Below are 27350 nucleotides of genomic sequence, written 5' to 3'. Positions count from 1 at the left end.
TGGAGTCCAAATTTTAATTTTTAAGTCACCATTTTCATAATTACAAGATCATTTTTTGGTTAAAATTAATATATAAAAATCTTTCATAAAACTAAAAGAATATAATAATGCATTGGATAGGAAAGAGATTTGAATCAAATGCCATTACTTAGATACACCTTAAAAGAACACTTTAGTTATGAAACAAAAAAAGTAATTATTATTTTAGCCCGACCATTTGACATCAATTTTTTTTGATAAACTTTTATTCTTTCTCTGTAATAGAAAAAAATATGAGGCCTCAGAAGACTCAAAACTGGTTGCGACAACTTTCGTTGCGGCCGTCGAAGAAGTCGCCCCGTTTCGGCCAAGTTAGTTGGCGTTTTAACTCCGCTCGAGACGGTCGTGAATCGGCTGAGACCCATATGGTGTATGGCATAGTATACTACTATATCTGGCAATATCCGAAAGAAAGGTGCGCATGCGCATGGAAAGCGGGAAAAGCAAGAAAAGCGGCTAAAGCGAGTGGTGTGTTCTGCAAGACGGAGCGTGAAGTGCGGCATTGTTTGCATTTTGATATTATTGTTATTCGTATTTTGTTTTGTTTGTATTGTGTTTGCTTTGGCTAAATGCGGATAAATATGCGGAAAACCTAATCCGCCGAATCGTAACAATAAGCGACGTTAACTGAGTATCGATTACCACTACCGAGTGGTGTGACACTTTTCCGCGGCGCAAAAAACAGGTTGTTTTGCCATTATTATAGACAGCAGACAGCAGCCAGCAGGCAGCACCTAGGGCACATTGGCTCGCTGCCCGGTTCACCTGTTCGCCAGTTCACCTGGATACTCCTGGACACCCCGGATCACCTGGCTGGTGGTCATGCTGCCTTGCTGTTGCACATAAAGAAAGCGGGACGAGAAGCTGAAAGGTCTGCGTGAGAGGCGAATCCGCGACAGCGGACCAAGCGGAGGGCAGTGATCTGATCCTGGTGCCGATCCAGGTTCCAATCCAACCCAGAGCCAGAGCCAGGATGTCGGACATCTACTACTGCAGCAACAGCCAGGTGAGTTCTAGTTCAAACCAATTACCTTACCACTAGTGGCCGCAGTGGCCAGGAAATTGTGCTAATTCCAGCGGGCTGTAGTTATACTTAATCAGAGGTCTGAAAGTACACATTTCTCCAGTTTTTAATTGGATTATTAACCGAACTTGGAACTTTTCTTTTTTTTTTTTTTGCAACTCAGCATTTCGTATCAAATCTTGACTTACATTTTTCACAACATTTTGAGGTCGATAAATTAATTATTTATTTTTGAATTTAAAACCAGGCTAAAAGTTAAACTTAATTAGAGGTCTGAAAGTGCACATTTTACCAGTATTTAATTGGACTAATAGCCGAACTTGAAACTTTTCTTTTTTTTTTTTGTGCCCTCAGCTTTTCGTATAAAATCATCACTTACATTTTTAAAAAAAACTTAAGGTCAATTAATTAGTTATTGCTTTTTCCATTTAAAATCAGGCAAGAAGTTTAAATTAATCACACATTTCTATGGTTTTTGTTTGAAGCAGCAACTTTTATTTTTAATGTTTACGGCAACAGACCAATATGATAAAATATATATTCTCTAAAAATAAATGGAAATAGGTTATTAATAATTTTTATATATTTAAAAAAAAATCAACTACCCAGAACTTGTTAATTACGTCAGAACGTTAATGTTACATTTTGGGTATTTAAAAAATTGCAGATAAGCGACGAAAGTTATAATTCACCTGTGTATGGAAACACCGAAATTCATTGATCAAAAATTAAATTCTTTTACTGTCTACTGGCAGGTAAAAACCATTAAAACCTCTCCCTTCGCCCAGGGGCCAAAACTTAAGTGCATTGTTTCGACTTCGATTTCCCAGACAATAGTTAAATATCTGTGCGGATTCCTGGGGGCCATTTACCATACTCTGCTTACCATGCGGCCATGCCTCTAAAATGGCTTTCAAAATTCCACAAAAATGCGATTTGGCTGCGATCGCTGGTTGGGATTCTTAAAAGGGCAACAATCTTTGGTCATTTCGGTTCAGTTTTCTTTGGGTTATGGCTTTGGCTTAAACGGCTTTCCAATCGCTGTCATAATTGGAAATCGCTGAGCAGCCATAATTAATGAAACAAAAGTAAAAGCGTCGTTAAAAACAGTAACTGTTTCGTTTTTGTCGTGCTGCGGATTGCATAATGCTGCACTAGTTGGTGATATCGGAAACCTGCTAACGATTTCCAATCAGTAACGGCATCGCATCCAATATTGCTATATATATAAATAGTTCGATATGGGCACAGTGGGCACTGGAAGTTAACGCCCTGTTATGTGCGCACACTTCACATTGCATTAATTATGCCGGCGATTAATATCGCAATAATTATTGTGCTACTAATCATTTATCATTTTGTGGAGTAAGGTATATTTTATGTTCTCTTAAAATAATATACCTTCATTAAGTAAGAAATAAAAAATGTGTGCTAATTAGGTCAGATTTTGTATGGGAATAGATAGTAAATTGGTTATTGTTATTATAAAGAAATAAGTAATTAATAAAACCATTTTATATTCGTGGTATATATCTGCATGTTGGGAACTATATTTTCTCAATTTGTAAATTTATAAACTTAATCTATAATCAATTATGATATTATTAATGTTATAAATGCATAGTTATGAACATTTTCCAATATAATATCAATTTACAAGTTTAGTAGTCACTGTGCTTGCAATTTGACCCACTGTTTGTGCTTTGGCTACTGTAAAATTTATGGAAATTATAATGCCGCGCCCCTTTTTCGAGACAGGGGGCGGTAGCATCCACACAGTCTTACACACACACACACACATACTAAGGAAAGAGAGCAGCGACTTCAGCTGCGTTTAAGTGAAAGTGCGTCCCGTTATAAGCCAATTTTGACTTAGTAACTTACTTTTGCCGCTCGCTGTTGTTGTAATTAAATTTGTTTTTGTTTGTTTTTTGCTTCGGGCGCTTGGCTGTAAAAATCTGGCCCGCCTTACCAAAAGAAATCAAAAGTTTTGCCACACTAAAAAAAAATAAAGTGATCATTTTGGATTTAGGACTAAAGATTCGCATTAAATGTTTATAATGTGTAATAATAAAATAAAATATAGTGTATGTAAAGAGTTTCAGTTACTTTTAAAAATAAAAAGTTTTGTAATTATTTTAAAAATTTTATTTGTAGTTTTACTTTTATATCATTAAACTGTTTTGGAAAAAATACCCAAATTTGTTTCTGTGCAGGGTGCGTTGTCGTCTTTTCGTCATCGCAAGTCTTCAGTCTTCAGTCTTCTCTCTTCAGCGATTTTAATTTGCAGCTGGATTTCATGCAAAATTTTCGGTTTCTGTTGCTTTTCTTTATTATTATTTTTCCCTCTTGTAAATCTCTCAGCCATCAACAACTGTTTTTAGTGGCGTGTATAAATTTGTTTGTGAAATGAGTCGTTGAATACGAATTTGTTGGTGTTTCTCTTTCTTTTGTTTTCTTGGCTGATGAGAATTTTCCATAAACAAAATATGTCCTATTAAACAATAATAATGAGAGAGTGGTGGCAAAATAAAAAAACGAACAATTTATGCTCTTAATATACAAAACTTTTGAATGATTTTTGATTCTGTAGAATTTTTATTGATTAAAATTATTTATTACATGTTTTTGATTGAATAAGCTTGGTTTCTACAATTTAAAGTTGCCAAACTCTTTTAAAAGTCGTGTTCTAATGAAGTGTTTAGTATTTGCCATAAAAGAATTTTTCAAATAATTTGTGCTAGACAAGGTCATACAAAAAATAAATATTGCAAGACCCGTAATAAATCCTTGTGTCTTTGTCATACTCTTAGGTTGTCTTAAATCTTTGTGTTTAAATAGGGTTGAGTTAACTATACAACTTTTCGTCAAACATTTTCGAAAGCGTATGTGCAAAATTTGAACAAATTGTCTCCGCTGAAAGCTGGGTTCTAATGGGTTTGCTAAGTGAACCAAGGCCATGGAGTACGAAAAAATAGGCATTTGAAAAGCATTTGTTAAGGGTATTATTTACCATATTTGTACCAAGGCTTTCGGCTTGAACAAAGTTTTCCTCGCTTGTTAGTTGTGTATTGTTGTTAGTTGTTGGTTGTTAGTTGTTAGTTGTTGCAGGGCGTGTGTGTTCCATAGGGCCGCAACCAACTATTTGTTGTTGTTGTAGTTGTTGTAATTGTTGGTGTTGGCCGCCAAAGGCAAACAACGACTATTGAGCAATTTAGAGTTTATGTTGTGATTGTTGTGGGTTCGTTTCGTTTTCTTTTCTTAAGTCCGCCCGCTGTAATTTAAGCTCCGATCTCTAGGAGTACGTATGCATAAATACAGCTGCGCTCGAAAAAATGGGTTAATTGCAAACGAAAAAGACATTAAATGTGGTAAATGTATTTCAAAAGATCAGCTTCTAAAGTTAAACATAAAGTTATTTAGATTTTATGAAGTCTTTATGATCTTAAGATGTATGTCAAGAATTTCTTTAATTCGTTTAATACGAAGACCAAATATTTCTTAATATGTATAATAATTTGTTTTACTTTTTAATTTTAAGAAACTGTACTCTGCCATTTGTTTTTGTACATACTTTGACATGTATTTAAAAAATGTTAGTTTCAGAATCAATTTATGTATCTTACGCGTGAACAACCTATTTCGTTTTCAATGGAAAATAGCAAAGCAATTTTGTAATTACTCTGCATGCATAATTTTTCCTCCAAAACCACTATTATACTGGCCACAGCTGTGCGTCGCCATGTGTGTGCGGTTTGGCATTCCGATAAGTCCATGGGTCTAGTCTTGGTCTGGAGCTGGGGCTTATGCGCCAAAAAGTGATTGCAGCGACAACAACAAACTCGTTTGGCTTAGAAACAAACGCAACAACTTTCAGTTGTCTGCTGACTTTGCTTTGCGGCTATTTTTTTCTATGTTTTTCTATGCTTATCTGACTTGTGGGGCCCCATTATTGTCTTAGCTATTTTCGGTTTTCGTTAGCGATTTTTTTTCCTCACTCTCTTCTATATTTTTTTTTTTCCAATTTTGCACAATCGCTGACGCCATAGGTGCAAAATAACCAGAAGGAACTTAAGCGTTCAATATCCCTAATAGATTTCAACTCCCTGAGGTGTGGTTTCCAAAATTGGTAGTCCTCAATTTACTTTAAAGATTCTGTTCTACCAATTTTTAAAAAAAATTTTTAATTGTTTTTTTACACATTTTTTTATTGGCTTATAAATATTATATCTAAAATAATCCACAACTACTGGGCTTTGATATAAAGCTATTATTAAAGTGGCATTTTTACATAAAACAGAAAGACTTAAATATTTGAGCAGAAAAAAAGGTTTTTTTGCAAAAGCCAATGAAACTGGAGGGAAACTTATCGTTTTGCTAAAGATTTGCCTATTAGCCATTTTTCTCTGTCTCTAAGCTTCGGTTTTTTCACTTGCTGTCACATTTTGCAGTCATGTGCAACAGGTTCACCTTACCGAAGAAAATCCAACACTAACAAAAAGCCAGCAGCAACAATATGAAATAAAATGTTGTTGCCATTTGGCCAAATGCCACAACACAGCAACCACTTTGGCTTGAAACAGAAATATGCTTTAAACCCCCTAGATGCCAACTACTCTGCTCGATGAACAGTTGTACTTACAAGCCTTATTTTGCGTACTACTTGGAATTTTTTTTAACTTTGATGTAAAATCTCGTTATTTATATCAGTTAATCATTTTAAAATCGAATGTGCTTAAAATTTTTAATACTTATTCACAGTACTATTTTATTAGATTATACTAATAGACTGCAGTGGGTTAAGCTGAGCTTGACTTTTCTGCTGGCTTGAGCACAATCAAATATTTTCTGAATCGACCTTTTGACAGAGCAAAGTAGAAAATCATTAAAGCAGTGGGGCGACAAAGCAGCGGAAAAAAGCGCACTGAAAAAAAAAAATGGTTTTGACTTTCCTTAAATCAATTTGAAGTATGTATGTATATACGCAATTACCCAATATTCATATATTTAAACAATATATTTTTACATGGGCGATTCCCTTTGACTAACCTAACACATATGAACTTATAATTTGAAAGTGCAAGAGAGAGAAAAGAACTTTCTCCCACTGCTTGCATTTTTCGTCAAATGTCATTGAAATAAATTAGAAGCAAAGGCGAAGTAGGAAGGGGGAGGAGCAGAAGAGGAAACACAAGCAAAACAAACAATGACAAAAGCCACAAAAGAAGAGTCTGCGCTCTCAGAAGAAAGTAGCACAGATCTTGAACCTCTCTTCTCTTTCTTTCTTTTTCCCCTCTTTTATCGTGGTCTCTTATTAGCGGCGATTTATGGAAGTGTCCGATTTTTTTTGAATTTATAGTTTTTAATTCTCTACTTTTTCAATTGGCAAAAAAAAAAGCGCACTGCTTGCAGCCTTGAACCAGTGACGTCAGCGGCGTGGGCAGATATGTATTTAATTTTTCGTTTTATTCAAGGCGTGTTTTTTCTATTTTTATTTGTTTTATTTTAGCTTTTAATCTGTTTACCTTTTGTGGCATTTTCCTGCTGCAGTTGGCCGGCCAAAATAGTTGCAAAATTTCAATTAAATATGCTAATCTCAGCGGAAATTAACTCTGTTTTTGGGAAATTGTGGGAATGCCAAAGTTGTAAAATATAAGTTGCGTAAATAATCATTTTGAAGTTGTGCTGAGAAAACAAATCGTTGGAGTTGAACAGATGGTGTTTATCTTTACTTTTTAATGATTGATAAAATACTTTCTACATTCGACTTTTTCAATAATAATTTTTTTACCATCCATTTGCAGTTAGCTTTGTACTCAATTATTATCTAATTTAAAAACAAAAAACTTCAGTTCATCAACCCTTTTTGTGTCTTTTCTTCTGACTTTTAATTTATTTATTATTTGTTTATGATAATTTTTAAGCTTATCTTTAAAATCAACTTTGGTTCCCACATATTCGCAGCCATGGAAAAACAATTCTATTCCCATTCCCAGTTTGGTCCGAAGAATCGCATTCTGAATAGGCAATTCTTCAACCTAGAAGAGAGTTGAAGACAAGAGTAAGTGGGGGATATGAGCGGAGAAAGAGAGGGCGATAGGTGCGGTGGGTAGCAGAAAAATAAATGAATAAATGGCCAAGAAAGCGCCCAGCGGCATTCCAATGATCGATTTTTTTGTTTAAACTGAGAACTTTCTACTTCATTTGGAATTCACAACAAAGACGTCGATCCAACTTAAATGCTGTGTTGGTACACTTAACAAAAAATATAATTTCTTGTATAAATGAAATTTGTATTCAAAAGTAAATTTAAGATCTAAATTGTGAATAAGTGTAAATGGTAGAAATATTTGTAACTTACATGGAAGTCATATTGTATTTACAAATTTGTACTAATACTTTTATATGCACTTTAACTGCAAGCATAGAAAATATTTTTCTTGTAAAATGGCTATTATAATTCAAAATTTAAAAAAGCTTAGAAAACAAATCTAAAAGTAGTTTAAGAGTTTTTCCCTGTGTATGCCCCCGCTGGATTGCATTTTGATTTGCAATAATTGGTGTGGCTTGCTAGTTCTGCTCGTAGGCCGTCGAGACTTCGAGTGAGTCACTCCGACTTCACCCACTTTAACTGCGAAGAGGCACACACCCAGAAAAAGAAGGCAGCTTGGTTTTCAAGTGGCCAGAAAACCGGAGAATCGGTCTCAGTCACGTCGTCGTCACCGATTGGTGGCATTAGCCCAGCTAAAGCAAAGCTTTCCCGATCCCATCCAATCCGATCCGATCCAATCCAAAAGATAATCCACTAGGCACGTACCTTTGCGGTTAAGGAGAAAAGAAGACGCAGGCGGACACACTGCTCAATTTTGTTTATTTAAAACTCTTAGCCTAAATAAACACTAAACAAACAACGGTTTTGTATTGCTCATAACTAAGTCTGTAATACTTCGTTAAATTCTTTATATAATTTCAAACTAATTGGCATACACCCACAAAATTTATTTTTGTCCCTTGTGTCCAATTTTGTTGAATTTTCAACGAAAAAGCTTCCAAATTTCGTTTTTTTTTTATATTTATATTTCCGACAGTTTACATCTATAATTTAAATAATTTATAGTTCCCTTTCCTAAAATGCAATGAATAGCAAAAATTTCTAAGATGTCAAAATGCACAAATGTTTATGTTTTATGTGGCAATGGATTGATTTTTCTTGTGATCAAAATATAATCTTCTTATGACTATGAGCTAATTGTAATTTTTTTGGTAGGTAGACCTTTTTTAAGTCGAATAGCTCATTATTTGTTCTTATTTTTTCCAGTGCATGTTGGAGAGAGTGGGAGCGCGACAGTTGCAGTGGCAAATGCTCCTTGAGGGGGTCAAAGCTGTTCGTTTTTATCTTACGGGTGAAGTCGCCTTGTCGTCGGATTTGTTTTTTTTTGTTCGCCACTCGGGAGGAGGAGGGCTGCCTCCAACCGTTTATTGTTCAGCTGCAGCTTTCCCCCGTTCGTTCGGCAAACGTTCCGTTATTAATTCGTCACGATTGAGTGGCAGCTGCGGCTGAGAAAATCGAGAAAACTTGAGGAAAAACAGAGTCTGCGGCGGCTGCTTGAAGGGAAATTAGTGAAAAGCTGTCACAGCTGCCGTTTGTACCAAATCGTTCCATTCTGTTCCCCCTCCGTGGACCCTCCATTTCCGCTCCATTCCCATCCCGTTCCCGCTGCAATCCCTGTCCATTCCCACTCCATTTCGCCTTGTTCCCACTTTGGCCGCACGTGTCTCCACTTCTGAAGGCAACAATGCACTCGACACACTGTGCAATGTGATGCTTGAGCGGGAATTTCGATGTTGGTGTTCCTAACTCAGGGAACTCGACTTCTGGCCGATATATCGGTCTGTAACTTGCCGCTTGTGTATATATTGGCATGGTGTACCCAACTTAGGTAACTAGACTGCCCAATGGTCTAACGAGGGACATTTGATCCTCAGCATTTCCCACAACTAATCCATACATCTTAGGTTTCGTGATTATTGCATAAATGTAGGGGGGCTTATTACTCGGTGTGCTCTTGTAGTAACTTGACCCAGAGTCGTAATGATGACGTTGGAGTAGTCACAGTTGCGAAACTAGCTCTGGAAACTGGATTGATGCACTTTCTTTTGAGTATACTTTAAGTCAATGATTTAAAAGGCACTTCTAATTTTATGAAATACATTTTTGAGGCCCAAGCAAAAACCCTTGGAACCCGTAATTTTCCAAGTCGATTATTTTAAAGATTTTCTAGCATAAAACCAAGATTAAGTGGGAACCAGGGACAAAGAAGCAATTTTGTGCCCCAACTTTGTATATAGGCCTGCCATTGTAACCACGTTTTATTAGCCCAATTTGTAGGATCGGATCCATGGCTCCATAATCCATTGTGTTTCTGCATAAAGTCGAGTACGAGCGCCAGTACGAATTTGTTGCACATGGCTATTTCCCCTTGTAGCCTTTTAATTGTTCTGTGGAAACTCTTACTCGCAACATGGGCTCATAATAATGCGAATAATAATGCACAGATGCCAGATGTTTGGGAGCCACGTTTCGTTTTCGCTTTTCTTTCACACGGCGACTAATTAGGAAAACTCCGGTGGGGAGGGGGTCTTTCGGTCTGGGAGCCATGAGTCGATGTCGACTGGGGTTCGCTCAAACATGTTTGCCGAAACGTGTTTGCAGTGGCAGAAGCAGCAACAAAAACACTTTCATTTCCAGCTGCATCGCCTTGGCTTTGAAAATTTTTACAAAAACAGTGAATACAAAACCAAAAAGAAAAAAAAAAAAAACATTGTATTTTCGACTGCAATTGGCACGAAAAAATTCGCTTTCGCTTTGTGCAAGCCAAACCAAAACCAAACGATTCAAAAATGCGAAGCTTCTTCGCTTTTCCTCGAATGACACTTGTCAATGTGGAAATGGAAATGGAAATAGAAATGGGAAAACAAGTTCGTGGCCTCAGTCTTTTGAACTCCGCCACATATCGAAAGCCAATGCCTCCCAAGAGTCCCCAACTTTAGACTGGTTGACCTTATGCTCTTCGCAGCGATGCGAAGAAAGTTGCAGCGAGATTTTTGGAATTTTTATTCGGTTTTGTTTGAAAAGGAAAGCGGCCGCACTGATGACCGAGTTCAACACAGGAGCCCTTGTCATGCGATGTTATTGATTAGCGGCATTCAAATGGTTTTTTCGTTTGTTTCAAAGTGTAAAGATTTGCGTTTTTAACTGATAATAGTGGTCAGCTACCGCTGAAAACAATAGCATTTCACAGCTGCTTCTTCATATTATAAAGAAATAACGTTTTATAGACAGTTCAAAGTTCTCCAATATACAATTATGATAAATAAAGTCTTTAATGTCTTTCGTTCTTATTTTGTTGATAGCAATAAGTTGATTAAACAGTTTGGCTGCTGCAGAATAGCATTTCTTAGAAAAGACTTACATTTCATGGAATTTCGTCAATCCATTATTTTCCAAAACCCCGTTGACGTAACACCTTAATTCCATCACGTGTGTAATCAGTAGGGTTTTGGAAGCCCGCATACCAAATTCCGTACTCGAAGCACCCCGCAAATCTCGGTTACCAGAGAACAGTGACCGAAATAGGCGGCTAACAATGGGAGCAAAGTCACAAGCAAGCCAGCGAATAATCAAAAATATGTAAATATGCTAAACGAAATGAAATGAAATAAATAAACAATAAGCAGCGAAAAACCAACAACGAAACTTTCTTTTCTTGACATTGGGCCTCTTGCATTATGGCTGGCCTTTCGTTGAGTGAAACTGGAGCAAGCTTTACTCATTTTTCGAGCCATGTTAAATGGCCCCAGAGGGCGGTGAACGGAGATTTTTGGGAGGGGCTGCCAGGGGTAAGGGGAGTACGGGGAGTAATGTACAGGGCGTTCAGGTAGACCGTGCTAAATTCGTAGTCGCACAATTAGCACCTGTCCGGTTGGTTAGTTGGTTAGTTTCGGGCGTCCGGCGCATGTCGTCTCCATTACCAGGTCTGTAACAATAGATTATAAATTTTTTTCGCCACTCGCTGACCGAGTGTTTGCGGTACAGTGAACACTCTCCGACCAGGAAGACCTTTCTATTTGAATTACATAGCCAAACTGGGCAATTACGAATTGTGACATATTTTTAATTACACCGTTTGATATGTTATAATATGGGAAAGCTTTTTAATAACTATATGATGGAATTAATTTATTGTTCGATTGACTTCCCACTTTAGAGCGAATGAGATTGAAAAAAATGATACAATTTTAATGCTGGCTTTTAGTTTATTAAATTAATGTGTTTAAATTAAAATGTATCGTTTAGTTAAATAGAAAGAAGACGTAATGTAAGCCGTGAAACCATTTTATAGAGGTTTTACCGTATATACATGCTAAAGTTATAATATCTCGATGACTACTGTATTTTTTATGATTTTATATATTTGGTTTTATTGCGTTCCTAACTAAGGTAACCATTTCGCCGTAGGCGGATGGTGTATTTGAACTGAACCAAAATTTGTTTGGTTTTCAGGCGATAGATAACTGCTCAAAATGGTGCATAAAGCTAGATAAATAAGCTTTGCCTTATTAAGTTCATAATGTTTTCTGTATTTAGATTTCCTTGCAATTTATCTGTTGGTTTTTTCTCTTGTTTGAAAGTAAACAGAATTTTGTAAATAAACAGGTTATCAGAACTAACGAATAAAAACAAATTAATCCGACTTAAACTGGAATTTTTAGAAACCTCTTATTTATCTTACTAATTACCACCTTACTGATTTTACTTTTTTTTTGTTTAAGCCGAAATATTAAAAAAAAAGAAACTTCCTCTAGAGTGTATTAGACATAATACACTTTTCTTGTAAGATTTAAAAGAAGATACAGAATTTAAAGTGCTTTATATGCAATATGTATTTATATATATTTCGTTTATTTTTTTAACTGAATGAATATAAGCATTTTTAATTGAATAACGTTCTTGGTAATGGAAATAAAATGATAACCTGATATTTAATACCTTACTAATAATTTATTATTTTTGCAGATGAAAAAATCGCGCGACGCGGATAAATCATCCGCCACGTTGGCGGCCACCAATACCAATGCAAATTTAAATGCGGCCAATATGGCGGCCGCTGATAAGAAGAACAACAACAACAACTGCAGCAATCGCAACAAAGACAAGAGCATGCAAGCGAACGGTAAAAATTGGAAGGTGAGCGTTAATTAGATATGCGGTAATTAAGGAAACTAAGTAAATTAAGGAAAAAACCAATCCACGTAGCAAGCGAAAGTGGGTGGGCGGTGGAAATGCAAAAGAAAATGTGAAGTGAGAAAAGTGCGAAATAAAGTGCGGTAACTGCGAAAATCTGGTCGCACGTGCGCCAAGCACATTAACCGCTATGCGGCCAACTGACTTTTGACTCGCACAATTGCAAACTCCGGTGCTCCAACTTTAACCCCCTGACGGGTAAACTGACATACAGCAATGGACAATAAACGAAATACAAATAATAAAAAACATATATTTATAATCTATACATATTTGAGTACATAAATAAATTTGTAAAATTATATTAATATAAAATCTGAGAATACATTTTCAATATTTTAAGATTTCTTTGAATACAAATTCGAAAAATAATACATACATACATGTATAGATTTTTTATGACTGACCATTGGGCATTAATTTCTTTAAAGCGATTTTTTCATCTTCATAAATTATTAGTAAGGTATTAAATATCAGGTTATCATTTTATTCCATTGCCAAGAACGTTATTCAATTAAAAAATGCTTATATTCATTCGGTTAAAAAAATAAACGAAATATATAAAAATACATTTTGCATATAAAGCACTTTAAATTCTGTATCTTCTTTTAAATCTTACAACAGATTTAAATCTTACAGTAATTAAATAACTTTGTATTCAATTTTTATTCAAAAATTTTAAATGATCAAATAAAAAATGTTAACTAACTTAAACAATATTTTTTAACTGTGGAACTGGCAGTAATTATTAAGAAACTGAAATTATATTTCTGTTGATTTTACCTCAATCCAACCAGATGAAAACTACACGGAATTAGTAAAATACGATTGCGAAACGGGGCAGCAGAGTGTTGAAGTGCGTAAAGTGGAGTGTTAAGAGTGGAATTGGCCGGCGAAAAGTGTTGACCGATGCCAGGTTATGAAACGAGAAAGCCATTTGAGTTTAATTACTCGTTGTTCACTGGACTTTATTTTGCATTGTTATTGTGAGTGTTATTGTGGCTGGCTGGTGAGCTGGCTTTGGCAGCATCACTTCACATCACATCAAATCAAATCACATCGCATCACATGGAAGCACGCAGCCGGCGAGGAAAACTGAAACTGGGCCGACTGCTGACCCGTTTTGTCTTGGCCCCGAGAAAAGTGGTGGCAACAGCAGTGGTTTTTTCCTCTTACCTTAGTTGCGCTTTAATTGTTTTTCTAAAATGTGCCCGTGTCTGCGCGTTCTGTTTTCTGTTTTAGCCTCTTTCGCAACTGCAACATAAAAGCCAATTCCCCCCGTCTTTTGCCGCTACGTTACGTGCTATTTAAGCCTGGCTAAAAATAGAAACAAACTGTTAAAAATGGAAAGAATTTCCAGAAGTAATCCATTATGCATTTTGGGAAAATTAAATTGATTTAATCTTATCAATTTAGTTTAATTTATGCTCCGGCTAAAGTCTTCGCACTAATTTAAGTTGGCAACGCCGACCTCTTATGCTTCATTAAGTTGGCAACGTTGGCGCGCGATTTGAATTAATTGTAAAGCAAAAAAATAAACCAAATTATCCACAAATTGTAAATGGAATACGAATTTCCTTAATTACAGCAGCTGCTTCCTCGCAGAAAATCTAAATATTGCATGCTGCATTTGCATGCTGCAGCAGCATTAGGGGCCAGAAAAAAAAATATAATTTTCAAGTGCGAGTTTTTCGAGTTTTTTCGATTTTTGGTAGAGTTTTCTCAGCCGCTTCGTTCCGTGATTTGATTTAACGGCATGATTTGGCTGAAAAGCAACAGCATTTAAGGCGCTTAGCTGGTCAGCGACCTTGCTTAATTATTGAGTCCGCTGGAAAGTGCTTGTACTGATGGAACATACTATATGTGTATTTGTTTTTTCTTTATTTTTCGGCTTTTCGCAGGGCATTGTCCAGAGCAATCCCAATCCAAGTGGTAATGGTGGTGGTGGAGTCGGCGTGGGCACCACCGCGCAACCGCCAAAGGTTTTCCACAACACCCGATGCACAAGGCACCACAAACCGCACCACAGTCACGGCAATGGATTGCCAGCTTCCGTGGGAGGAGGATTGGGTGGATTGGGAGGAGGAGTAGCCTCCTCCAATGGACCATCGTTGGAGACGCCACAGCAGCGGGAAAGGGAGCGAGAAAGGGATCGCGAGCGGGATCGTGAGCGGGATCGTGAGCGGGATAGGGACAGAGAGCGAGAGCGGGAGCGGAACATGGAACGAGAGCGGGAACACCACCTCCACATGCACCAGCACCAGCACAATCACGGCCTGAGGAGAAAGTCCGAGTCCGTCCTGTCCACCGATTCGGACATCCGCTTCACCCGCCGGAAACTGGGCGATGGCCAAAAGTGCGGTTGCGCCGTCATCGCCGGATTCCTCATCGCCCTCCTCGTCGCCGGAGTCTTTGTCTACGTGGGATGTGAGTTACAGATTATCAAATTTAAATAATATATAATATAATTTTCCATTTAAAAGAAGGAACATTTACGGAGATTAGTATTAGATTTTTATTCAATTCAATATTAATATAACTTAAAAAGTTTCAAAGATGATAGGTACTCCTAGTGAATCGAAAGTAAAATTGTTTTCAAATTTGTATATTCACATTTTTGTAATATTCCCGTTTAAATGGCAATACATTATTTTAGGGTTATCCTACTTATATTAAAAATCGTTTCGTAAATGCGTATATGCGTAAAATTTTAAAACTTCAGAGATATAATATTAAATTAAACTTAAATGTTGTATTATTTAAAATAATATTTTTACGAAACCAAAATTTAACAAGTTAAATGCTCAAACTGATTATCAGTATCAGCGTTATTAATGGAGTGTTTACCTCCCGTAGACACCTATTTCCGGCCGGAGCCGCTGCCGGATCGCGTGTTCCGCGGCCGCTTCATGGTGCTGAACGACAAGTGGAGCATGGAGCTGGCCAACCAGAACTCGATGAGGTTCCAGCACAAGGCCCGCGACTATCGGGAACGGATCAATCTCACCCTGCGTCGGTCTGATCTGCGTGAGGCATACGAGGGCAGCGAGATATTGGCACTGGACGGGTAAGTTTATCCGGAGGATTTTTGAAAACGTTGAAGCTATTAAGTATACGTAACATAGTAGGCGGCACACCCTTTCCAAACTTCTAAGCAATGGTATAATTTTTTTTGTCATATACATATAATTTGAGAAGTTAATTTATCCAGAAAATGCTCTTCCCCTTAGTGTTTTAGCAAAACTCAAAAGTTTGCAAAAAGTTATTTTTAATTTTGATAGTTCTTGATTGATTTATTTGCCACTTGCCTCCGATATTGTATGTTGGTTTATTTCCTTTTATGACAATTGATCTAATTCCCATTTAACCCGCAGCAGCGAGGACAACAACAACATAATCGTGCACTTCAACATGATATTCGATCCGTACGCGGGTCTGGTGAGCAGTGGCGACCTGCTGGCCCTGTTCCACGAGGAGATGACCCAGCCGCCGCAGCAGCGCCGCCATTTCGCCAACATGACGGTGGACGTGGCCAGTCTGAGTATCAAGGAGACGACGGGCCTGATCGAGGAGCCGGTGATGTCCAGTTCGCCGCTGGGCGGACACGATGAGACCACCGAGCCGGTGGTGACCACCACTCCGGCTCCGCCGCGTCGCTGTTCGCCGCTGGAGCTGACCTACTGCCGCCAGGTGGGCTACAACATCACCACCTATCCGAATCTGCTGGGCCACGCCAGCTACGAGCAGCTGGCGCAGGATGTCATCGTGTTCCGGGAACTGGTCGACGGGGAGTGCCACCGGGAGGCCTACGATTTCGTGTGCCGCCTGCTCCAGCCGCCGTGCGACACCCACGGCGCCGATTTGCAGCCCACGCCGGGCCAGATTTGCCGCGAGTACTGCGAGTCCTTTATGGCCGGGTGCGGCAGTCGACTGCCGCAGCGGTTCCGGCACTTCTTCGACTGCGAACGCTTCCCGGAGTCCACGGGCACCCAGTCCTGCCACCAGAAGCCGCACTGCGTCAGCGACATGCAGTCCAATGTCCAGAGTCCCCGGCTCTGCGACGGCTATGCCGATTGCCCGGATCTCTCCGACGAACGCAGCTGCGCCTTCTGCTCCCCCAACGCCCTCTACTGTGGGCGTGGCCGGGCTTGTGTGCCGCGCAAGGCGCGATGCGACGGAAAAGCCGACTGTCCGGACGGAGCCGACGAGAAGGACTGCCGTGAGTAAAGCAACTAACTATAAATGGGGAATTATTTGTAAATTGTGATTTCAAAAGTATCAATAAACAAATAAAAACGAAAATGCAAATGCAAATAGTACAACTCAGATTTTTAGTAAAACAATTTATAACAAGACTTACATAGACGCCTAAAATTTACATAAATATTTTGTACTATTAATAGTATTTTGAAAAATGAATATGTGTATTACAGAAATGTTCTGAGATTTATAATCCTTTGTAAAATTTTCAAAAATAAAAATATTTACATTTTATATAAATTTGTCTCTAGAGATTTTTAGTCCCTCAGTAGGGTTGCTAACAGTGTTTATATTAAATCAGCCATGGGTAAACATGTACAATATAATATAATAAAACACCCATATTGTAGAAATGAAATGAATGACTTCTCCAAAAGATTTCTGTGCCAATACACTTAGATTAATACTTGTTGTTGATATGAATTTTGTACTAATAAATTATTTGTCTCCTTCAGTTTCCATAGCTCCACTGGCCGCCGATCTGTTGCATCCAGAGCCCCTGGTTCCGTACCTCCCCCGCTTCCATTCCGCCGGATACGCCGTCTTCTCCGAAAAGGGAGTTGTGGGCAAGCTGTGCGCCGAGGGTCTGGAAGGCGATGCCAAGCTGGTGGTGCGCCAAACCGTCTCCGAGTCACTCTGCAAGTCCCTGGGATACGAGTAAGGATATCTCTAGATATTTGTCAAAACTATAGGATATTTCCCTCCATCAAAATGCGCGTTCGGCTCTAGAAGTCTATGGCTTAGCGCTCTATTAATAATTATTGACGGCTTTACCATAATTCATTTTAAAGCTAATAAATTTTTTTAAGGTTTATTTTTATGTCAGCTACTTCTAAGATTTTGAAATCGGAATTCCCTGGGTCAAAATATTTCATTTTGAAATTCTGCTTTGGTCCACCCTAGAATTCAATGCAGATTATTATGTTAGATACTTTTAGAAGCCATTACTTAATCGTGATTTTTGAAAGTGTACAGTTTAATTACCTATGTATATTATAATTCAAATTTAATTTTTGGTTGACTCAGAGCTTCCTTTAAATTAAGGCACTTCCAAGATTTCTCAGGATTATAACTAGTTTTGTATTCTCCTCCCGCAGATCCGTGGAAATCTTCGATGTGCAGAACGACACGGAGCAGTTGAGCGACTACGTCCGAGTGCTAGATCCCCATGCGCCAGAGATCAGCTTCATCCGGACGCACTGCCCCCGGCGGCAGGTGCTCTACGTGGGATGCGGCGAGCTGCGGTGTGGCGTCCAGTCGGCGCTCTTCAACGCCAAGCAGCACCTGGCGCTGCCGAAGATGTCGGCGCCCGGGGATTGGCCCTGGCTGGTGGCCCTGTTCCGCGAGGACATCCACGTGTGCGACGGCACCCTGATCTCGCAGGACTGGGTCCTCACCACCGAGGGCTGCTTCCAGGGCCAGCCGCGTGCCACCTGGATGGCCATTGTGGGCGCAGTGCGTCTGTCGGCCAAGGCACCGTGGACGCAGCGGCGCCGCATCATCGGCATGATCAAGAGTCCCGTGGAGGGCTCCACGGCGGCACTGGTGCGCCTGGAGACGCCGGTCAACTACTCGGACCATGTGCGACCCATCTGCCTGCCCGATGCCCTGCAGCGGCGCCTGCTCCAGCAGCCGCCGGCCCAGAGGAGATCCCATGTCGTCCCGGTGGCCGAGCGACTGGAGGGCCAGCAGCTGGTGCCGCGCAATCGACTGGCCCAGGAGAACCAGCAGTTCTTCCTCATCCCATCGCAGGAGCAGCTGGACAGTTCCACGGAGAACCATGGAGAGGAGGAGGATCAGGATGAGCAGGAGGATCACTTCGGGGCCCGGGCGGCCGCCTCCTACATGCCGAAAGCGGAGGCTCTGCACCAGGAACTGGATGCCTATCCCCTGCCAGATCATGCGCCGCAGGTGAACTACTACGGCGGCAGCTCCTCCTCCTCCTCGGGAGCCACTGTCACATCCTCGTCATCGGCCTCATCCGCCCGCACGGCCACCAAGGCTCCTGTCTCGGTGGCGGTGGTTCCGGCTGCCCAGGAGCAGATCTGGACAAACTGCAATACTCTGGGCTGGTCCCGGCAGCGGGATCATTTACAGCGCGTCCAGCTGAAGATCGGCGACATGGCGCCCTGCGAGAATGTGTCCATCGCCACCGTGAACTCCATGTGCATGGAGGCCACCTACCAGAAGTACGACTGCACGGTGAGTACAACTTTTGAATTGAATTCTGATACTCAAGAAAATAGCAAGCTGAATTTTTTCATTATTTGAAGGCCTTCTTCTAAGAACTTTCTAAATGGTAACTTTGTGAAATAATCCGGATAGCACAAGTAATTAATTATCGAGTTCCCAAAAAAAGGCCTTGCATTAAATATTTAAACTTTATTAAACTGAAATATTTCATAGGAGGTAAGAGGCTAAAAAATTAAGATTTTTTTTTCCGTTAGTTTGTTTTTTTATAATTTAATTTGAAAAATAATTTGTACAAAATTGTAAAATTTATACATAATGATATCAAATTGAAGTGTATTTAAAAAAAATTTTTTTGTTTTATGTTTGACAATTTGTTTTTTATAAAAGTTAAAAATGATTATGAAAATGAAATGCAAACCTCAAATTATAAACTGCCAGAAGGTAGACTAGGAACTATAGTAGCGTTCATGTAGCTTAAATTAATAACAAAAAATATTTATTTTACATAATATAACATTTGGGTTTGGACGATTATTTGGTGAGTTAAGTATAGTGTTAGTCTTAGGAACAGCGGTTCAACCTTTTGGCTTATAACTACATTTAGATGGTTATATCGTATACGTACTATAGCTATGTACAAGTGGTGATCACCGACTTAAATGCGAATCGAACGCATGACAGGAACGGGGTGGGGAACCACTGGAGTGGACGCAGTGCGTCTTGACTTGGCGCAGACTTCCAAGCGCAAACGTTTTCTTAGTGGCTCCTGCTGCTGCAGATCCTCCTCCCGCAGAAGTGGAGCTGCGCTAATCTCCACCAGCTGCTGCGACTGTTCCCTGAGGAAACAATTCTGGCGATGCACGGGAGCTGCTCCTGCACTAGGCAGCGATCCCAGAAAGCAGTTCATCCGATAGACGGGTACCGGCTTGTAGTCCTGCACGGGCTCTTCCTCTTCCTTCTCCCCCACTTTTTGGCCACCGGCCTGCTCCTGCTTCTGCTCAACTGGACGCTTTCTCTTAAGGGACTCGGTCTGGCTAATATTTCTCCGCATCTGCGACCAGTCGAACCTCAGGTGGAAGGTGATCTCCGGGCAGGGAAACAGGAGCAGAAAGTACTCCAGCAAATGCGCCTCGAACACGTATCCCTTGCCGTTGGTCAGGATCAGGGCGTTCCTTTGGGCTTCCGGAATGTCGAAAAGGGACATGGCTAGAAATCAATAGAGGAAATAATGTTAGATGAGTTATTTCATTGTTAAGAATTTAAAATGTATTATATATTTTTAACCATATTTAAAAAAGCAACATATGTACATATAAAATAGGCTTAATTCAATCTACTTTAGATTGTAAGACATGGAAAAATGAAAGTATTTGCTCTTTTGGTATAAATTATATTTATTGAGATGCACACTTGGCCATATTTACTGAAAATGTCAAATTAATTTCGATTTTAGGTATATACCAAATTTTAATGATTCTGTTGTGAGCTCAAGATAGGTTTTGGGATTTAGTTAAATTATCTTGCAAGATACTACTACACTCCAATGCTTCGTGTGTGTGGTTGTGTGACTCACCTTGGGAGATGACCTCTTCGTAGGTGTTGGGGGATCCGCAAGTGACGATGTTCGTCTTGCCCTGAAAAAGGATCTTTAAGCTGCTCCTGGTATGCGTCATCCTTTGGATTTGTGTAGTAAATATAATCACTTTAATCTTGATCTTGACACTGGAAATTTTTCTTTTCCCTTCTATCACTATTCGTTGCGATGTGTTCTCGCTTGGAAAGTTGCTGATCGAATGCAATGCAACTGTTGGCGCTTCGTTTTATATGTTTTGTGTTTATGTGTCCCTTCGACCGTTGCCTGTTCTTTCTTTCTTTCTCTCCCTTTCATTTTGCCTGCCTGCAGCTGGACTGCATAGATGTTGTCTTTGCTATCCTAGGTAAACCTTTGCAGGTAACGGGGGTTGTTAATGTGGTTTGTGTGTGTTCGCTCGTGCTCGCTTAAATGGCAATTGGAGAGAGTCAAAGAGAGAGAGAGAGAGAGAGAGCGAAAATTACTCATTCAATTTGGTTTTTGTTTCGATAGCTATTGTTGTTGTTCTACGCAGAACGCGTTTCTGCATGTCGCGTGCGGTGACGTCACGATCGCCAATTGGGGTGACACGACACGAGTTTAATTCGATGGTGAAATGTTAAAATATAGTGGTCCCCAATTAATGGTTGTTACATTTAAAAGGCTAAACAACAACTTTAATATGTAATCATTTTTTAAAACACATGCATACATATGGATTCATATTTACTAAAAGAGAAATCAATGTATAAAACCTACACAAAAATATATTCATTATTTTCATTAATTTTATTAAATTGGATTTTTGTCGGAAAATCAAGATAAAGTCTTTTGGCTAAAATAAAAAAAATCTGTTAATCTTTATTTTGTTTTAACCTTTTTGCTGTTAAAAAAAATCATTTTTTTTCGCGTTTTGGTTGTAATGCAGTTTACTTAGAATTTCTTCTGTGAAATAAGCCGTTGCATACTTTTAGACCCTACAGATTTAAAGTAGCTGTAGAATTCCAACAACTAACTAAGATAATACTTACTTTAGATACTTTTTTGTATTATATACCAATTAACAACATCTGTTTTTGTCATCCTCCTCCTCTAGCAAGAGGAGTACTCGGGAGCACCCGTTCAGTGCCTGATTCCCAACACGAATCAGTGGGCCCTCATCGGGGTCTCCTCCTGGCGGATCGCCTGCGGACCCACGGGCGTAGAGCGGCCCAGGATGTACGACAAGATCGCCTCGAATGCCGCCTGGATTCGCGAGACGATCAGCGCGGTATAGTCCCCTGGGGCGGCGCCACGCCCCCTCAGCATTTGTGTAGAAAACGGAACCGAACTCACTGGGTATTATGTGTGTAGCAACCAATTTTAAGCATATGTAACTAACCTGCTCTAATGTTACTCGAACCTAACTCTATGCTAAAACTATTCTTAAAACGTCCTTTTTTTTTTGCTGTTTTGTGTAATATTTATTAACTATGTTGTAATTGTATGTTAAAAATGTCGAAAAGGAAGCAAATTTAGTTGTTAGAAATTACGTTTAGCTGTTTGTAGAAAGATATTGTTGAATAAAATGAAATCGCCTAAAATTGGGTTGTAGTGTTAAGAGGGTTTTACCCTTTTAAGTGGCTATGTGCATGGACTCCCATTTTCCGTTGCTTTGAAGGCGGTATTGTACCCGATCGGCGATCTCGTTGAGACCCACTTTCAGGAAGTCCCATCGTTGCGGCTGGAATTGCCAGGCGGTACTGAAAGGTAACAATTAAATATTATTAAATACATATATGTACATATGTATCACTTTGAAAAAGTATGGCAAAAAGTGGCTATCTAAATGATATACTAACGGGTTAAATGTGAAAGTAAATACCAAATAATCTTTGGTGGTATTTGGGGCTACTTATTAATATGTACATACATATGTACTTACTAGCTGGCAGGCCTCTCGATGGATTTGCCGCTATGTTCCTGCAGGAATTTATCGTGCTTTGCCTTCAGATCATCGTAATTGATGGGCTCTCCGCAGGGGCAGATGTGACCCCTGATTTGGGATGCCAAGTTCTCCTTGGCCCACAAGCCATCCATTTCGTCCTGGGGAAGTTCCACGGCAGTGGCCCCGATCAGTCGCACTTGCCATGTGGTATCCTTTCCGGCTTGATCCTTGACATCCGGCATATAGAAGGTAATGCAGGCCTTGGGATTGGCCTGAAGGTTCTTGAAGTTGCGCGTATACCGATGCGTTATGTAGAACACAAAGTTATCCGCGGTGAGCCCTCGATACAGAACAGTGCGATTGAGGACTCCGAATTCCTCGTCCACCGTGGCCAGATTCATTTCCTGCATAAATCCCTCCGGATGTCCCTCGGCCGCTGCCTGCAGGATCTGCTTAAAAAATTCCACGGGATCGGAGGGAAAGTCCTCGATTTTGGCCAAAGCGGACGTCATATTGCTAGGATTATGTATGTTTATAATCACGATTAATATTGTTTTTAAGCTTTTGATTACCAAGGACAATGCATTACTTGATTTATTGTAATAAAAGCATAAGCTTAAATTGTCCAAATTAAATAACGAATAATGAAAGAAAAATCGTTGATTTTAATAAAAGTTAGAAAAATTATTACATTTTTAATTATTCAAATTTGGCGCAGTTTGCCCGCTGTTATCCCTAACAGAGTTTTAACAGAACAAGAAGTGGTTAGCCAACACTGTCCCGTTAGGCGGTCGCCAGCTGTTCGCCGCGCGGCGTTTGCCAGCACCATGCCAAATCTGGGCTAAGTCGCGACCAAAAAAAAAAACAACAAAAATCGGAAAAACGAGGAAAATCAAACCGGAATCGCGAGTCTGGGGAGGCCGAACGGGAACGGGAAAGCCCGCTGAGGAGCAGGAGCATCAGGATGACCTCCATTCTGGACATGAAGGCCGGTCCGCCCGACTACTGGGCGGAAATCAGCAACTTTTTCCTACCGCTGAAATACCTGATCACCAACGACCGCTTCGATTCGTTGGTCCGGGACATAGACCTCTATTACCTTATCAACGGGGTCTTCTGGATCTTCGTGGCCTTGTCCTGCGGCTACTACGCCTTCCAGCGCCTCTTCCAGGTGGGTCCTGTTCAGGGGTAACTCCTGAATCTGAATCCGAATGCTCTGCAAACCCAACCAATCGACGTAGCGCCTCCAATTGCACTTTTCTTTTGAGGGGTTGCTCGTCCGAAATCGCGTTTATAAATAAACAGAGCGGACACGGGGACGGATTCGGATTTTGGGGGTTGGCGGGTGCCAAACGAGTGGGGCACCTAAAAAAACCATGGTTTCCACCCCATTTGCAGCGCAAAAGTCAATAATAAAGAAGTGTCTTAAGGTATTTATTTCTTCCCTTTGGAAAGTAAACAGTTTTTTTTTTAAACTATATAGTACATGGCTTGAAGAGCTGAGAACGATTAGAACTTAATTGAAATAGTGATTATCATTGTACTATCGATTTGCTAAGTCCCAAAATGGTTGCATTCCGGTCCTGGCATCAGCGATAGCATAATCCGGCGACCGCCAACCGCCGGACGCTGACCACAATCCATTATCTGTAACGAACCAAGACCAATGCTCGACTAATTGTCCACTTTACACACCTCTCCGTCCCGTCTGCCCGTTGCAGTTCTTCCTAAAGTCGTCCAATATGAAGCACTTTCAGCGGAGACTGTTCGCCCGTGTGATCTGGAACATCGCCTTCTACTCAGCTAGCTGCCTGTTCCTGCACTTCTACAACGAGTTCATGATCCTGCCGCAGCTTATGAAGAACCAGGGGCGCTACTCGCTGTTCTACTCCTCGGAAAACCTGATCTTCTATCGCTCGCACCAGGCGGAGAAGTTCCAGTTCTACTCGATCTTCATCATCACGTTCTACCTGCATGGGGCCTGGCTGGACTTCAAGGACGCCGACTTTCTGGAGGTGGGCTCCAAGGGACTCTACCTGTTGTCCCTCGTCGCCATCGATGTTTACAGGCAAGTCCAGACGTGATTGCTTTTGACCTGATCCCTAAAACAGAGCTCAATGCTAAGTCTTCCCCTTCATTCTATATAAAACACATTTTATAGCCTTAGAATTCCGTTTATAGAGCTTTAAATGTGTATCCACTATATACACTTGCTGTCTTATTTTATGAATGAAAATTCTGGGGAATTTTGCCGTTAAAAAAAGTTAAACTTAATTATCACTGAAAGGCAGGAATTTAATTATCAAATAATTATTAATGATAATTTAATCAAATTTCATTATTATAAAAAAGTAAGCACATGTCATTATTGTTACACAAAAAGTAAGCACATTTCATTATCATAAAAAATAAAAGAGTGATGCCAATTAAGGAACATTTAATTATCAATTAACAACTTAATGCTTCTGGTCTTGTTTTCAGGTACGAGAACTACTTTGTGGGACTGAATCTGACGGTGGGTCTGTACAGCATACTTACCGAGGTGCTGGCCCTGCTGGTCCTGCCCAGCACCAATTCGCACCGGATCATATACCAGGTCTTCCTCGGCCTGCGGATAGTCGTGTGGGCGTATGTGTTCGTCAACCTGCTGCCCTTCAAGTACTTCATACCCACGCTGTTCGCCAAGAACTTCAAGCTGCCCCTGAACGTGCCGATTTGGTTGTGGTACGGAATCTCGATCTGGAACTCACCGGTGCTGCAGTATTTCTACCATCAGATATATCACACAGCTCCCTCAGATTGTTCGGGCGAAGGATCGGCAGCTAAGTAAGAGCTCGTTGCTTTTGAAATTCATAACTAAATGTGTGTTTGCTTGTTGCAGGTGCATCCTGGTCAAGGACACCAGTGAGTTTCGACACTACAAGACGCTGAAAAAGGCCTATTTGGAGGTGAAGCTGGCCCATATTAGGACCACGTCCAACTCGCTACCCTCCGAAACCAGTTCGGCCTCGGCCAAAACCTTCCAGGCCATCAAATGCGTCATGATGCTGAAGCGCAAGTTGAAGCGGATTCGCGAGGGACGTGGTCATGAGCCGGAAGATGAAAACGATGATCTGGTCACCGATGCCTAATCTCGTCCAGAAGCAAAGAAGGCGCACACTCTTACACACGTAGACACACATTTCCTTAAACCAAAAAAGACACAAGTTCTGCTTAGGCTAAAAATTCACAAAGTTGAAACTACCTCCCACTGGCTATATGTAGCGCTCTCTCTCTCTCTTTCTCTCTCTCACACAAAGGCTAGTTGAGGTTTGTGCGCGTTTGCTAAATCGTGATCAACAGTGCGTTTTGGCAACATAAAAAGATCGTAAAAAATCTCAAAATCATCCTCAAAATGTTGACAATTTCTAATGATTGTTAACATAAGTATTTAAATAATTTGTACTAGCTAAAACATTAGGTAAAATTCAAGTCCTAAAAATTGTCAATTTATCAACGAATGTAAACATTTTTAAAAATTTTGGTAGCTGTCAAAATTGCATTATTAATTGTTAAAATAAGGGATAAACTAAATTCTAGATGATATTCTTAACTCAAGATTTAAAATTAAAATCAAAGGTTCGTAATATTTCAATGAATTGTCAACATTAATGTATTGTTAACCAATATACTAAATTTAAGATGCTAAAATCATGTTTCAAAATGAAAAATCTAAGAGTGAAGTTAAAAAGACTATACAAAAATATTGATTGTCAAAATCTTAGGTCAAAAAGTGAGGCTCGTAAAAATAATCTCCTAGGAATATTAAAACTAATTTTATAATAGATAAGATTATGATAGTTGCCGAGCGCACTGCACTAAATGTACTTATTCGTGATAAACTGCGGTACAGTGTTGTTTCATATTAGCGAAACATACTGTTAGTTATAAATTTATTTATTTAACCTCTAGATCAATTTTGTACCCCAACCAATCACGATTTGGCTAACACGCGTAAACCAAGCGGCTGAAATACCTTAGCAAAATAAAAAATTATCGCCCGATTTTTGGCGCCAATGGAGGACGCCTCGGCTGATATATATAGTTACTATACCTCTCCAACTCCCTCTCTCCCTCGCACTCACGAACGCAGTTTCTCTCTCCTTTAGATTTGTAAGTCGCCTTCAACTTATTGTTGTTGTTTATTCGCTGTGACTTAATGACATATTGAAATATTGTAATGTGTTTTTTTTTCGTTCCTTTTAATTGAAATATACTATTTATGGGCTAAACGAGCGCACTTGAAATGTGTGTGTTGTTGTTACTGGTTGGTTGCCTTCGTTTGTTTTATTCACTTCTTAACTTTATTTTGGTTTCCCATCGTGGATGAAATTTTATATTATTTATTTTCTTGCTTTATTTGATATTTGAAAAGAATTCTCTAGTTGAATTTCTGTTTCTCATTTGGTTTTAGTTGTTGCATTTCTTGTTTAGAAACTTTTTACTCGATATCCTTGCAATCGTATTTTTATATTTTGCCTTAAAAAGGAATCATGTTTAATGAAATATAATTAACAAATTTCTTCCAAAACTTATATGTTTTCATGTTCTACAAATTGAATAAAAATCGATCCTAGTTTTAGAAATAAGAATTGTAAATTGTATGCAATCAAGTTTATTATTAAAATCCGAAAGGGTTTTAATACCAGTCAGAAAATTGTTTAAAATATATTCAAAGTTTCTTTTTTAAGCTTTTTTCATAATTTTAGAATTTAACATTGTGAAAAACAAATTAAACCAGATTAAGTGAAACAAAATCCCTTTTTAAAACCTTTTAAATAAGGGGTTATTTATTTACCCTAGATTTTCTAGTTTTTTGTTTAAGCACAAAAATTAACATAAAAAACTTCATTTTTTAAGGTCGATTTTTATTCTGAGTTTTAATATATATGTATATGGGTTCATTTTCATTATTGATCTCAAACGTTTTAAATCGATTGCAAGGGTATTTCAGTGTCGGCTAGCCGATCTTATAATTTCATTTATATATTTA

At 39.4% G+C, this 27350-nt stretch overlaps 4 protein-coding genes across 5 annotated transcripts; 2 read left to right on the top strand and 2 right to left on the bottom strand.

Moving 5' to 3' along the window:
• The first annotated feature begins 366 nt into the window (after positions 1 to 366).
• On the top strand, positions 367 to 21974 carry LOC128260870 (uncharacterized). 2 transcript variants are annotated; one of them, XM_052994171.1, is made up of 8 exons: positions 367 to 1045; positions 12141 to 12311; positions 14270 to 14795; positions 15225 to 15435; positions 15746 to 16587; positions 17084 to 17285; positions 17726 to 18830; positions 21488 to 21974. In XM_052994171.1, the coding sequence occupies exons 1-8, from the start codon at positions 1013 to 1015 to the stop codon at positions 21665 to 21667; spliced, it is 3270 nt and encodes a 1089-aa protein (XP_052850131.1). In that variant the 5' UTR covers positions 367 to 1012; the 3' UTR covers positions 21668 to 21974. The 2 variants fall into 2 exon arrangements, with proteins under 2 accessions (XP_052850131.1, XP_052850130.1); XM_052994170.1 differs by having other exon boundaries at positions 15743 to 16587.
• LOC128260877 (uncharacterized) lies at positions 19296 to 20768 on the bottom strand. The gene is made up of 2 exons (XM_052994183.1): positions 20395 to 20768; positions 19296 to 20027 (listed from the first exon to the last, which is right to left on the bottom strand). The coding sequence occupies exons 1-2, from the start codon at positions 20492 to 20494 to the stop codon at positions 19477 to 19479; spliced, it is 651 nt and encodes a 216-aa protein (XP_052850143.1). The 5' UTR covers positions 20495 to 20768; the 3' UTR covers positions 19296 to 19476.
• On the bottom strand, positions 21828 to 23611 carry LOC128260878 (pyridoxine/pyridoxamine 5'-phosphate oxidase). Its single transcript, XM_052994184.1, has 3 exons — positions 23418 to 23611; positions 22316 to 22834; positions 21828 to 22133 (listed from the first exon to the last, which is right to left on the bottom strand). The coding sequence occupies exons 2-3, from the start codon at positions 22828 to 22830 to the stop codon at positions 22007 to 22009; spliced, it is 642 nt and encodes a 213-aa protein (XP_052850144.1). The 5' UTR covers positions 22831 to 22834; positions 23418 to 23611; the 3' UTR covers positions 21828 to 22006.
• On the top strand, positions 23095 to 26604 carry LOC128260875 (uncharacterized). Its single transcript, XM_052994180.1, has 4 exons — positions 23095 to 23489; positions 24040 to 24386; positions 24800 to 25144; positions 25200 to 26604. The coding sequence occupies exons 1-4, from the start codon at positions 23283 to 23285 to the stop codon at positions 25447 to 25449; spliced, it is 1149 nt and encodes a 382-aa protein (XP_052850140.1). The 5' UTR covers positions 23095 to 23282; the 3' UTR covers positions 25450 to 26604.
• Positions 26605 to 27350: the final 746 nt, after the last annotated feature.

This window comes from Drosophila gunungcola (assembly GCF_025200985.1).
Source record: "Drosophila gunungcola strain Sukarami chromosome X unlocalized genomic scaffold, Dgunungcola_SK_2 000043F, whole genome shotgun sequence".
Classification (NCBI taxonomy): Eukaryota; Metazoa; Arthropoda; class Insecta; order Diptera; family Drosophilidae; genus Drosophila; species Drosophila gunungcola.
This window is presented reverse-complemented; position numbering and strand designations above follow the sequence as displayed.

What these genes read in the sequence shown, in the direction of transcription:
- LOC128260875 (XM_052994180.1), top strand. Translation starts at nt 23,283, where the DNA reads ATGACCTCCATTCTGGACATGAAGGCCGGTCCGCCCGACTACTGGGCG. An exon ending in GTCGCCATCGATGTTTACAG is followed by an intron (nt 24,387 to 24,799) that starts GCAAGTCCAGAC and finishes TCTTGTTTTCAG; the next exon opens with GTACGAGAACTACTTTGTGG. An exon ending in GGCGAAGGATCGGCAGCTAA is followed by an intron (nt 25,145 to 25,199) that starts GTAAGAGCTCGT and finishes TGCTTGTTGCAG; the next exon opens with GTGCATCCTGGTCAAGGACA.
- LOC128260877 (XM_052994183.1), bottom strand. Translation starts at nt 20,494, where the DNA reads ATGACGCATACCAGGAGCAGCTTAAAGATCCTTTTTCAGGGCAAGACG. An exon ending in CGAAGAGGTCATCTCCCAAG is followed by an intron (nt 20,028 to 20,394) that starts GTGAGTCACACA and finishes ATTGATTTCTAG; the next exon opens with CCATGTCCCTTTTCGACATT.
- LOC128260870 (XM_052994170.1), top strand. Translation starts at nt 1,013, where the DNA reads ATGTCGGACATCTACTACTGCAGCAACAGCCAG. An exon ending in AGCCGACGAGAAGGACTGCC is followed by an intron (nt 16,588 to 17,083) that starts GTGAGTAAAGCA and finishes TGTCTCCTTCAG; the next exon opens with TTTCCATAGCTCCACTGGCC. An exon ending in ACCAGAAGTACGACTGCACG is followed by an intron (nt 18,831 to 21,487) that starts GTGAGTACAACT and finishes CTCCTCCTCTAG; the next exon opens with CAAGAGGAGTACTCGGGAGC.
- LOC128260878 (XM_052994184.1), bottom strand. Translation starts at nt 22,830, where the DNA reads ATGACGTCCGCTTTGGCCAAAATCGAGGACTTTCCCTCCGATCCCGTG. An exon ending in ATCGAGAGGCCTGCCAGCTA is followed by an intron (nt 22,134 to 22,315) that starts GTAAGTACATAT and finishes GTTACCTTTCAG; the next exon opens with TACCGCCTGGCAATTCCAGC.